Source organism: Phaenicophaeus curvirostris, chromosome Z (genome assembly GCF_032191515.1).
Source record: "Phaenicophaeus curvirostris isolate KB17595 chromosome Z, BPBGC_Pcur_1.0, whole genome shotgun sequence".
NCBI classification, from domain to species: Eukaryota; Metazoa; Chordata; class Aves; order Cuculiformes; family Cuculidae; genus Phaenicophaeus; species Phaenicophaeus curvirostris.
In genome coordinates this window covers 48,775,397-48,787,671 of record NC_091431.1, presented here as the reverse complement: position 1 = coordinate 48,787,671, position 12,275 = coordinate 48,775,397, and the positions used below count along the sequence as shown (strand labels likewise).

The window sequence follows — 12,275 nt, the reverse complement described above, 5'->3', positions numbered from 1 at the left end:
TTCTAAGAAGGGTTTCCATCAAAAAGAAGTTCAACATTTAAACCTATTAAAAATAATACTATAAAGAAGTGGCTTTTGCTAAGCACTGGATCATGGTGTGAACCGAAAATCAGGATTCAATCAGTAATTTCATCAAGTTAATCACCATTTATATTCTGTTAACCTTCTCATGTTGTTACAGAGGATGAAATTTGGTAAACAGTTATCTAAGCAATACACTCCACTTGGGGTCACATATTGTAAGGCCAGGTAGGTCCATTATAGTTGCCCAGCAAGTCCTGCTATTCATCATATGGCAATATGCCAAATAAGCATCAAGATATGATAAAATTTCCTGAATTAGAGAGTTTTTACTGTTGATTACATTAAAAAAAATTATTATCTTTTATCACAAACCAACTGTGATATATGTTTCTGAATTCCAGATACCAACACTGGATAAAATATTAGACATTACATTTTACACTTAAATGCCATTATCAAATAGAGCCTTTTCTTCTGCTCCAGCTGACAGAAGTATGTTTTAAGGAAGAAGAATCTCATGTAGAGTTGAAGTGCTGGAGAAATGTACAGCATGAGGAGCTATACTGATCCTTTGAAATACAGCTATTAGCAGAGATGTGCAAACAATGGTGTAAGAGGAACCTACAGGCAGCTGAATGCTGGTTTGTTTGTACTGAATCCTAGACCTGCTTCTTGTAAGAAAAGCTCTCAATAGAACATCAGTCCTGACAACAGCAGAATCAAAGCAACCCCCAAACACTCTCTAACAAGATCTTCCAGAAAGAACAGATTAGCACAGTGTAATGTAATGTAATTAATATTTTATTACTTCTTAGAATACACTACAGTCATCCAAAATTACATTAACTTTCTGTGTGTTTAGTCATCACTGACTGCGTAGGACTTTAACCGGACTACATGCTTAGTTCACTGAAAGTGTTCTTACTACTGGTACAATTTTTTAAAATGATCCTTTTAAAACCAGTCCAGAAAAGCAATAAGAACATTGCCAATAATACCTTTGCCTCCAATAGTATAGAATTGTATTAATTTCTGTTAAGATACTTATGCCTACTTTTTTCTTAAAATTAATGAAGTGCTACAGTTTGCTACTGGTCTCACTTGCACCTAAAAAACTGGTACTTTTAATTCTATCAGCTGGTTAACAGTTTAGACAGCTAGTAATAAGTTATTTGTATTTTATGTAGTCTCTGAGCAAAATGACACAAGTATCTCTGACTACAGAAGTTAATTTAGTGAATTTCATACATTCAAATGTGTCCCTTTACATGGTGGATTTATATTTCTTTGCAGCTTTGCTACAAATCACATCCTCAGCGGATAGAAAGGTAAACTAACTTTACTGCAACTACCAAGAAAAACTTAACACTAGAGAACTGTTTTCTGTCTTTACCTGGGGTTGCAGTCTTTGCCGACTTGGATGTTGTATTTGCTGCATTCTTGGTATCCTTATCTTTCTCTTCCACTCGAGGCTTTACTTCTGGAGTAGTGATATTTTTGGTTGCTTTCTCCACGGACTCTTTCTTTTTGGGGGAAGCTGTTTTGGAAATTTTGTCTAAAGATTCTTTTATAGCTGGCTTTGGTGAAGCCACTGGTTTTGATTTTCCATCACTTTTTTTAACAGGAGAAGATGACTTGGTCTTAGTACCTTGTTTTTTTGACTTTGTCTTTTCTTTGAGGTCCTTCTTCAAAGGTTTACCCAAATTTGGATCGATAGGCAGAGCCTCTGGATCAACCATGGAAACATCAGGGTGCCTAGGGGAAGGGCTGCGATCCTGCATTGGAACAGGTGGTGGGTCAATGTGTTTGTAAGTAATTGTCTTGTCTGTCGGAATGGTTTCTGACTCATCTTCTGAGTCAATGTTAGCATCTGCAGTGATGGAAGGGCATTCCTCAGTCTCAGGCGGAACATCTGAATCAGTCTGAGATGGGGCAGACTCGCTCACAGATGTGGGAGGGGTTTCATCGCACTGCCTCCCTTGCTGCTTTCCCCCAGAAGGTGGCTGGGCTCCCCCGGATTGAGTTAATGGCTTCTCTTGATCTTGAGACTGTTCTTCACTTGCAAACCACTCAAGGGGGTTTGGGTTGATAAATGAGGGTGAAAGTTCAGTTTTGGGATGTTTATATTCGCAAGAGGACACAAGGCATAAGTCAACATCTTGGCGGGATTCTGCTAACGTTTTTTCTGGAGTGAAATGTGCACTTGCTTCATAGGAATAGCTAGTAGCTTCAGGTGACCCAATGGCTTTCCCAGTTGCCTCAAACGAGTAATCTGTAGCTTCAGGTGAACTGGAGGCTTTTCCAGTTGTCTCATAGGAGTAAGCCATAGCCTCTGGTGATCTGGTGCTTCTCCCAGTTGTCTCATAGCAGTAGCTAATGGCTTCTGGTGATTTAGTGGTTTTCCCTGTTGTCTCATAGGAGTAATCCATGTGATCAGGTGATCTGGTAGCTGTCCCAATTCCCTCATAGGAGTAATCTGTGGACTCGGGTGATTTGGTGGTTTTCCCTGTTAGCTCATAGGAATAATCTGTGTCCCCAGGTGACCTAGTGGTTTTCCCTGCTGTCTCATAGGAATAATCTGTAGCCCCAGGTGACATGGTGGTTTTTCCAGTCATTTCATAGGAATAGTCCTTGGCCCCTGGTGACCTGATGGTTTCCCCTGTCATCTCATAAGAATAATCTACGGCCTCACATGACCTCATAGTTTTTGCAGTTTTCTCATAGGAATAATCTGTGGCCTCAGGTGACCTAGTAGTTTTCCCAATTGTCTCACAAGAATAATCCATGGCCTGAGGTGATCTAGTAGATTTTCCAGCTATCTCACAGGAGTAGCTAACATCCTCTGGTGACCTAGTGGTTTTCTCTGCAGCCTCATAAGAATAACTAAGTTCTTCTGGTGACCTGCTGCTTTTCTCTGAATCTTCTTTTTCTGGGCTGAGTAAGGGTTCTGGACTGTGCTTCATTAGAGGTTCCTGGTATCCAAATGCTTTGACAGAGGACATTTGCAGTGACAATGAAGGTGTGTGACTAGCTGACACTGCTTCTGTGACTGCAGGAGGTGAATCAGGAAAACTAGGAGAGTCCAGAGGAGACGATTCCCTTGGAGTTAATGGAGATAGGTCAGACTTTGGCGACAGCTTTTCTCCTAGACTCTGAACCTTTTCTGAGGTAAAAGAAGAATGCAGTGACATTTCTCTGGGTGGAACAGCACCTGAAAAAGCTTCCTCTGGCAGTGGTGAAGTTACCTGGGAAGGTGTATGAGCTGATGAAGTTGAGGATGAAGCTTCAATTTGAGAAACTGAAATAATTTCTGAAATATCTTTCTCCTGAGAGTAAGATGACTGCTCCACAGGGGAAATCTTCCGTGCAAAAGTAGGCTCCTGTATATCTGAAGGGCTGTAATCTACTTCTGTTGGTCCATTCTCAGATATGTGGTGTATACTAGTGCCTAAAGTAGGATATTCTGGAGATTGCCTACTGAAGTCCATTGCTAAAGACTGCTCAGGGGACTCCTGACCAAATTCTACTGACATAGTTGACTGCTCAGGAGACCTGTGATCATGCACTGGTGTTCTTGATTTTGCAGTTTTGGGTGAGAAATCTGGTGGAGAAATTGACATGGGCCTTGGGCACTCTTCCTTAGATGGAGACATTTCTGTCTCCTGAAAAGTTGTCGGTGTTTGTACAACTGACACTGAAAGAGAATCATCAACTTCAGTAGAGTGGGGAGATCCAACCTCAGCATGCAAAGAAGGAGATACGTCATCAGTAGTTGGTTCTGGAAATGAACTAGTAGCAACAGACGCTGTAGAGACAGAAGCTACTCCTTCTATATGGGAATAGGTGTCTTCTGCTACAACCTCATCAACAGGAGTTGCAGACTTGTCAGAAACAGTGCCTTCAGAAATTGACATTTTGGTATCTTCTTTTAAAGATCCGATCTGACTGGTATCTATTTGAGTAGGTGAGAAATCACCTCCTAACTTCCGCTCATCCAGGACCAGTGAAGACTGGGAGCTGCTGGGTTCTGTATCTTCCATTTTCCTTTCTAGGCTGAAACTGTCCTTAATTACCATAAACTCCATGCTTTTTTCATCTTGTTTTTCTTGTAAAAGGCCCACAGAGCTGGCTTCAGAAGCTGGGCTCATCTGAACAGGTGATTTTTCTTTATCAGTTTTTTTCTCAAAAGGACTTCCATAATCTCTGGTAGGAGACTTTAAATCGGCACTCAAAAATGTATCATAACTGGTCTCTGAACCTATCAGTGGTGGACTCCGTAGTGGTGAGAGAACCTTTTCAATAGGAGATTCTGAATCTGGCACAGGCTCATCCATAGGGCTTACTCTGGATTTTGCAGACTCGTCTTTGACTTCACTGAATTCAAAGCTAACAGGAGCTTCTGTTGACTTTTCACTGGTTTCAGAGGGAAGCTGACTGGACTTTTCATCAGTGGGAGACTGATAATAAGGTGTGTGTCCAGCACTACCAGCAGCGGACTGTGAAGGAGATGCTACTTCTAATGTTTTATCTTCAGGGCTTGCACAGCGCTCTTCAGCAACTTCTTGATGTACATCAGGTAATGTAGCAATGGGGACAGGCTCAGATGAGACCTTGATCTCATTTGGAGTAAGCGAAAAATTCACACTACGTTCACTCAGTGGTGTTTTGGCAACAGGTGATGGAGGGGACAAACTTCCAGCTGGACTCTTGGCTGGACTATGTTTTCCACCAACATCCTCTTGATAGGGTTCTTTGATTTCTAATTTAGCAGAGACTTGGATTTCACTCTCCTTTTGCCGGTATACCTCTTGGAATGCAGACTTGCAGAATTTGTCTTCCTCTAATGAAGAAGGTGGTGAGATGGTGGAAGCTGAGGCATTATAGTCTTTACCTTCTGTTGCCTCTGTTTTGGATCCTTCAGATAATCCATTAAAAGTATCTGGAAGTGGAGAAAGTTTAGGTCTGCCAAACTCTTGAGAGTACAGAGATGTCTCATACTTGGTAATGTTCACATACTCCTGAGAAGGTGACTCACTTTCCTCATTGTTAGTTTCATCACTCATGACATCGCGGGGTGTTGACATCTCGTCCATTGGAGTTGGTTCACTGGATATCTCAATGGTAGACTGTGTGTAACCTGAAGTAGCGGTGAACTCCTCAGGTTGATCTTCTCTATTTTCTTCATCAGAAACAGTGGCTTCACTTTCTGAACCACCAGGTAATGTCTCATCATGGATAGAGGAAGCTGGTTCAAATGCTGGAGACTGAGGTGCTGAGCGTTTCATTGGTGTGAGTAGACCATATTTATCCTCAACTTCACCAGCCTCTGAGGCTTTGTCTACCACAGCCATCATATAGTCTTCTTCAGTTTCTATTTTTTCAGTTTCCTCTTCGTCTCTGACATCTTCTGCTTTGTCTTCCTCCTCTTCTTCAGTCTCTTCAGTTTCTGCCTTTTCTATTGCATCTTCTCTGTCTTCCTCAGCCCGTTCATCTGATGCCTCATAATCTGCCTTTTCAATATACTTCTCATCTTTAATGTTAGCATCTTCTTCAGCCATTATTTCTTCTGAGAGCTCTTCAATTTTTCTTGTTTCTTCTATATATGCTTTTGTGGTGTCTAATGGTGTCTTTTCTTCCTCATCTTCACCTCGTTCTTCAGCTTCTTCTGTCTCTGCCTTTTCCTCATAATCTCCTGGTTCAGATGATTCTTCCAAGCCAGTTCCCTCATCTTCAAACTTTTCATTGTCATCAGCTCTGTGCTTTTCCACAGGTTCCAGTTCTTCAGGAGTCTGTCCACACTCCCCCTCAGCCTCTGTTGTAGTTATGCCTTCATCAGAGGACTCAGCAGGTCCTTCATTATCTAATTTTTCTTTTTGTACTTCAAAGGCCTCTTTTTGTACTGTGCCAGTGAGTTTCAGTTCATCCGCTATAAGTGCAACTTTCCTCTCTTCTATTATTTCTGTTTCTTCAGCTTTTAATTCCTCAAAATCCTTTGTTAAATCCTCTGGTGAAGACATAAGAGATCTCTCTGCTTCAAGTTCCTTTCCACTTGCTGTTACTTCTGCAGCTGCTACAGCTGTAGCAGCGACTCCAACTGCGGCGAGGGCAGCTTGTGCTCCACTGACTTTGATCTCCTTTTTCACAGTCTTAATTTTTCCTTTTCCTTTTGGCTTTCCAGCAGGTGTTGCTTCTTTTTTAGCAGGTTCTTCCTTCTTCTGTGGCTTAGGCTTTGCTGCTGGCTTTTTGGCTTCAGTCAGAGGAGCAGCTGTCTTCTTTGTTTCTTTAGGAAGCTTTTTAATGTCCTTTTTGGCTTCTTTCTCTTCCTTCTTAATTTCTTTCTTCTCTTCTTTTTTAACTTCTTTTTTAGCTTCCTTTGGTGGAGCTTCTTTCTTCACTTCCTTCTTAATTTCCTTCTTCTCTTCCTTTTTCACCTCTTTTTTAACTTCTTTCTTGATCTCTTCCTTTTTGGGTTTTTCGTCTTTTTTGATGGGTGTTTTCTCCTCCTTTTTAGAAATATCTTTCTTAGTTTTTTCTTTTTCCTCTTTCTTTTCTTCAGGTTTTGCTTTGGCTTCCTTTTTCACCGGCTTCTCCTTTGACACTTTTGGTTTTACATCTGTACCCTGTTTTTCAGGAGTTTCAGATTTCACTAATTGTTCTTCTTTACTTGTTATGTCTTTTTCTGTCACTGTAGGTTTGGTCTCCACTTTTGCTGGTTTCTCTTTTTTAACTGGAACTTTTTCTTTGCTTTCCAACTTCTGAACCTTTTCTGGTGCTGGACTGGGCTTTGCAGGCTCTGGTGTTTCTTCTTTAGATTCTTTTCTGACAGGCTTGCTTGGTGGTGTCTTTGCAGCAGGCTTGAGATTCTCTTTGCTGTCTCTTCGTTGCTTAAACTTTGTTTGTTTCACAGCTGGAATGGCAATGTTTCCAGTTAGGTCTTTTTGTGTAACCATTGCTTGCTTAAGGAATTCTAAGTGTTTGAGTTTTTCTAGTCCTTCTAGAATATTATATTGGGTGCTGTTTCCAGGAAACAGAACTCGGATTATTTTTTCTGCAGGGTTAGCTGGATGCCATACAATCAGGGATGAGACAGACGTGAAGTAGGATATGGGAATGTCTAGTTCTTGGCCATTTGGCAGCAGGAATTCAGCTTTATCTTTGTTAGTACCACTCCACTGCTGCATAAAATATTGCATCTCTTTGCTATTTTTGACAGGATTAAGCACATACATCTCGAGCTTGCCAACTCCCATTTTCTGAAATAAAATGATAGGGTCAATAGTATTTCCCGCATTTCTGTAAAGAGGTTCTGGTTTCATAGACAATTTGTTTAAATACTGGAGAGTAAAACAAGCTTCTTCTACACTCCTTTTCACTCCAAAGCTAGGATCCAGGTTCTTCAGGTTCTCAGGTACATTAAGGAATACAACTCCTAAATCAGGTGAGATCAGATTTTTCATCCAGTCACTGTTGGTAGTAGACCCTTGGGACTGTTCCTCTTCTAGTTCAGCTATCTTTCGCTGAAGCATGCTATTGATTCCTGGCAGGTTGTCGTCTCCAATATGAGTGAGCAGAATGGAATCTACCCTGTCCAAATGCCGGATAAGTTTCCAAAAGCAAGATTTTCTTTCAGATCCTCCATTGATAAGCATGTTGAATCCGTTCACTGCAAACAATGCAGAATCCCCTCTTCCCCCTGGGAAAATATAACAGCAGGGTTTGGAGAGCTTCAAGAAGCCTCCTGAGGTTGGTGGTTCCAAAATGTCAAAGGGAGATGGCACTTCTACTGATTCTGACAGATATTCTGTGAATTCAGAGAGTCCTTCCATTTCAGGCAAGATGGAAGCTGAGTTGAGTTTAATGTTAATGAAGTCTTGAAGGTTGTGTCTGTCAAGGTTGGAATTTTTCCAGTCCCCTTCCTCGGGGCAGAAAAGAGTTAGGCTGGCTTTGTTGGCAGGGTGTGTGGTGCTCAATAATTCACCAATCTAGGATTGTAAAACAAAAACACAAGAAGATGCATGGAAATTAATTTCTTAATGACAATTAATGTCAGAACATAATATTTTCTGATCAGATAGATAAAACCTTTTTCACTTGCTTCTGCCTTGGTAAATATCGATCCTAGAAGCAAAAGGAACCTGTTACCACAATTAGTTTACTACTGTATTTTTTGAAATACAAAGGACCTTATTACTGGTCCCTATTGCTCAAAGGATGACAGTATCACAAGGTCCCCAGTTCCCTCCTCGACTCTTTATAGGAGGATGGTACAAGCTTTTCTGTTAAGAGGGCATGAGATCTATGAAACCAGAGCTGTCACTGTCTCTACCATTGTCTCATCAGTTTCCCTGCTGCCCCAGTCCATCCAGAAGAGCGAGTCAAATACCTAAAGGAAAAAGCACATCCTCTTAACAAGCAGAGAGTAACTACAGCTCAGAGAAGACCAGGATCCTCCCTCTTCTCTCATGGAATACATTGCACCACACCGTTGTTACGGCGGGCTGACTACTGAAAAGCCAGCACCACTGCCAGAGTAGCATGACTGACTGCAGGAGAGTCTACCAGAACACTAAGAGATGAGTTATTGCTTCAGAAATGCAAACAGCTACAAGTTTTGTACTTCTGAGACTATGGGGTACAGGGCTAAAGGAAGAGCAAGAAAAAAAGTGTTGACATTAAAAATGCTCTTGTCATTAGTTTGATTTTAAAACTGTGGACCACAAAAGTTGAAAGCTAGAGTAACTCCATTAATTTTGACAGTATTTGATAATATGCTAGTACCAAAACCAGACGCTAAAATTAAGGCACAGAAAGCATGAAATTCTATGCCATCGTAGGAAGAGCTGCTGTTCTCTTCCTGTCTGAACTAAGAAACAATATTTAATTGTCCCAGATTAGTAGGCAAACAAACATGAAAAAACATGAAATATTTTATACTTTCTCCCAGTTTCACAGATACTTTCGTTTGACATTTTTATTATTTTCTTTTAATACTTACAATTATGTTAAATATAGCCCATATCTGTTCTATTTGCTCTTAACAAAGAAACCACCAAATTATGTAAACTTCTTTAAAGGAGTAATATAGACATAAAATGTCAGTTCAAAATATGCTAGCACAGCATCATGCAAAATAGCACAGGCTTCTTTGCAGGGGTTCAATTATCAATTCAAGCTGTAAGAACAGTTTTCTTAAAGATGATATAGATTATGCTACAGCTGAATAATTTGAAAGTCTTGGACCACAAGATGAATAAGCAGAAGAAATAAATGCATAAAAAATCAATGATGTTTGATTGCAGTCTCTTTGGGTCTCCATGTGCTTATGTTTCACTTCCTTTCTTTGTGCTACATGATATCTTTTTAGCATTTACCAAAAATAAAACTCAACAAAGATGAAGTGACTGTTATCCAAACAAAAATAATCCAACCAATACCTAAATAAAGCAGAGAATAAATATTTTCTTTCTTCCTTTGTCAGCTTACTTAATATCCAAAACATTTGACAGGAGTATAAATAAATATCAACCATATATCAGACAGCCGTGTCTGAAAATGAGTAAAGAAAAAAAACAATCAAAGCAAAATGAAATAAAAGGAGAAAAGGCTGAGAAGGATGAAAGATAAGCAGAACAGGAGAACCACTCCTCTTGTTTATTGCAGAAATAAGAAAAGAGTGGTAGCACAGACCACAGCTCTGAAATGGATTTAGTATCACAAGTGTACTCCTTATGTGGTATCTTTGGTCAGGGTTGAAAACATGCTATTAGGGAGAGATAAAAGCAGTGAAAGATCACTTCCTCTGGATAAATAAATGGATTTAGGATCACAAGTGTACTCCTTATGTGGTATCTTTGGTCAGGGTTGAAAACATGTTATTAGGGAAAGATAAAAGCAGTGAAAGATCACTTCCTCTGGATAAATAAATCCAAGCCTGTTGCACACATATGGAGATAAATTGACTACAGACTGTTTCTCTTGTAAGGCCAATTTTCTGACTAGATAAAATAATCATACAGTAATACATTGGGCTAATGAATATATTGGGCCAAGGTTTGGGGTTAGTCCTCTCAAGTTTATATTATACCATATTTGGGGTCTGTTTCATATTCCTAAATTCTGACTTCCTTTGCTCCTAAAAGTTGGCACACACAGTGTTACGCCACGGGTAGTGTAGGCCAATGAAAAGTTGGAGAAAAATTATTGCGGACATAGATCGTATCTGTTAGGAATAGCAAGTCCAGCAATGCCCTAGCAAAGGACTCAATGAATTTTCATTTCAAATGGTGACACCAAGGATATCAACAGTTCCAATGCTGAGACGGTTCCATTGCTTTTGCCATTTGATAACAACAGAGACATAGTTGCTCCTTCTCTTCTCTAGATTCAAAGTCACTGGGAGCAAAAGAAGTGTATCAGTGAATCTCATCATCTTTCCAAGCATGGAAAGATATCTGTTGAGGAATCCTCAAGTTCTGAAGGTGTCACAGCTGCTGAAGGCAAACAGCAAATTGGCTGCTCAGAGGAAGCACACTATTTTTTGAAAAGGGACATTGTCAATCTTCTGGCACAGGAGAATTTGAAAACATCGCTATTAGGCACTGCCTGCAGGGCGTTCTGCAGGCTAAAGATGGATTTCTGAATCAGACTTCGTATGAATATCTCCCACAGGGTATTTACTTACTGTAAGCACGTGCCATGATCATGGTTCAGGTTTGGACTGGTAAAGCAAAAACGGCCAGAGGTCAGAAACACCAACTCTACACAGTACCCAGCAAACCTTAGATGCTTATTGAAACATAGAAACTTTTAGGTTTCGAAAGACCATTGAGACCACCAAATCCAACCGTAAACCTAATGCCGCTAAGTGCACTATGGCCAGGAGAGCACAGGAATTCTTTCTTCTGATCACCACTTAGAAAACCACTAACAATTTTTTATTTCTAGCCTTTGAAAAAATATTTTCATAATTTGTAGACTACCTAAAAACTCCCTGGTAATCGGACCTTTTAAACGAAAGTCATTTAGACTGCATATGGCAAATGCGGATTTCTTTGCTTTTGTGAAAACTTGCAGAAGCAGTGAGAGCCCAAGGCTTCAGAGATAATAAGCTGGAAGACAACACTGAAGACCATGCCAGCTGGCTGGTAAGCCTGCCACCAGCCACAGAGACAAGCCAAATCAGCTTTACTCACAGCCCACTGGAGTGCGCCCTACACGCCCATCACTGTGACTATCCCTTGGTGGCTGTAACTCATGGCTAACTCCGCAGCCTCTGCTTTCCATTCAACAATTTCACTTTCCAAGAGTAACAGTATGACTTGCCCCTATTTTTGCATGTAGTCATAAAGTAATTATGTGTTGCTAATTCACCAGAGACAAAAGGAGCTCAGATTTGCAATTTCATAGAGAAGTAAGTCTCCAAACTGGCTTTGCTGCTCCCTGAAACAAATGTTATGCCTAAAACGCTGTGTTTCAGAGACCAGGAATCTAATCTTTCTACATCCCTACAACTATCTGCTGGACAAATAGACTTTAAGAACAGGATCAAATGGATATAATAAGGTCATGCTGAAGCTCATGCAAACTTTGATTTTTTTTTAGTGCTCAACTTTCAAATCTTTCTCCTCTGAAATGCTCCTAATTAATTATAGAACCTAAATTCCTAGGGATGCAGCCATATAGTTTATTCAAATATATACTTTACACAGCAGCCAAATTAAGTGTGACAGCTTGTTTACTATGAGTTCCTACCCTGTGGGAGCTTTCAGACACAATACATAATGCAAGATAGCAAAATAACAAGTCATGAAATAAACTGTATTAAATACCAGTATACCTCATACTTATCTTTTTGGTACACAAAAAGCGCAAGATTTACAGATTTCACTGGAAAAGTCTTAAACACTACTATGAAGAAGCCAAGAAGACAGGTGGTGCAAAAATATACAGTTATTCCAACCGATACCCCCAGTCTTATTTAATGTCACCTATTACTTAGCTGCCACCAGGCAAGAACCTGGTGTCAAGATCAATTTGACTGTTTTGTATGTGCATTTCAGATAAACATCCTGTATATTTTAAACGCTGCATTACCTTTTTCCATTGTCAAAAAGTTCCTTTATTTTCTGTTCTTGGAATTATAATTTCATTCCCCAAATTAAAATTTAATTTTTTTGTTAAGTGATTTATGTAAACCATAAAGAAAATTAAATAAAGTTTTAAAAGAAAGCCTATGATGAAGATTAAAGAGT

The 12,275-nt window shown here is 39.9% G+C and overlaps 1 protein-coding gene across 2 annotated transcripts in view; it reads right to left on the bottom strand.

Annotated features, from left to right (window-relative positions):
- The window catches only part of MAP1B (microtubule associated protein 1B), a 72,664-nt gene that overhangs the window by 2,052 nt on the left and 58,337 nt on the right, over positions 1 to 12,275 (bottom strand). Inside the window, exons 5-6 of one of the 2 annotated variants that reach the window (XM_069880698.1) lie at positions 2,722 to 8,006; positions 1,418 to 2,670 (exon numbers count right to left, since the gene is read on the bottom strand). In XM_069880698.1, the coding sequence (XP_069736799.1) occupies positions 1,418 to 2,670; positions 2,722 to 8,006 (6,538 nt within the window). Of the gene's footprint in view, positions 1 to 1,417; positions 8,007 to 12,275 lie in introns of both variants that reach the window. The other variant, XM_069880699.1, reaches the window with a different exon arrangement.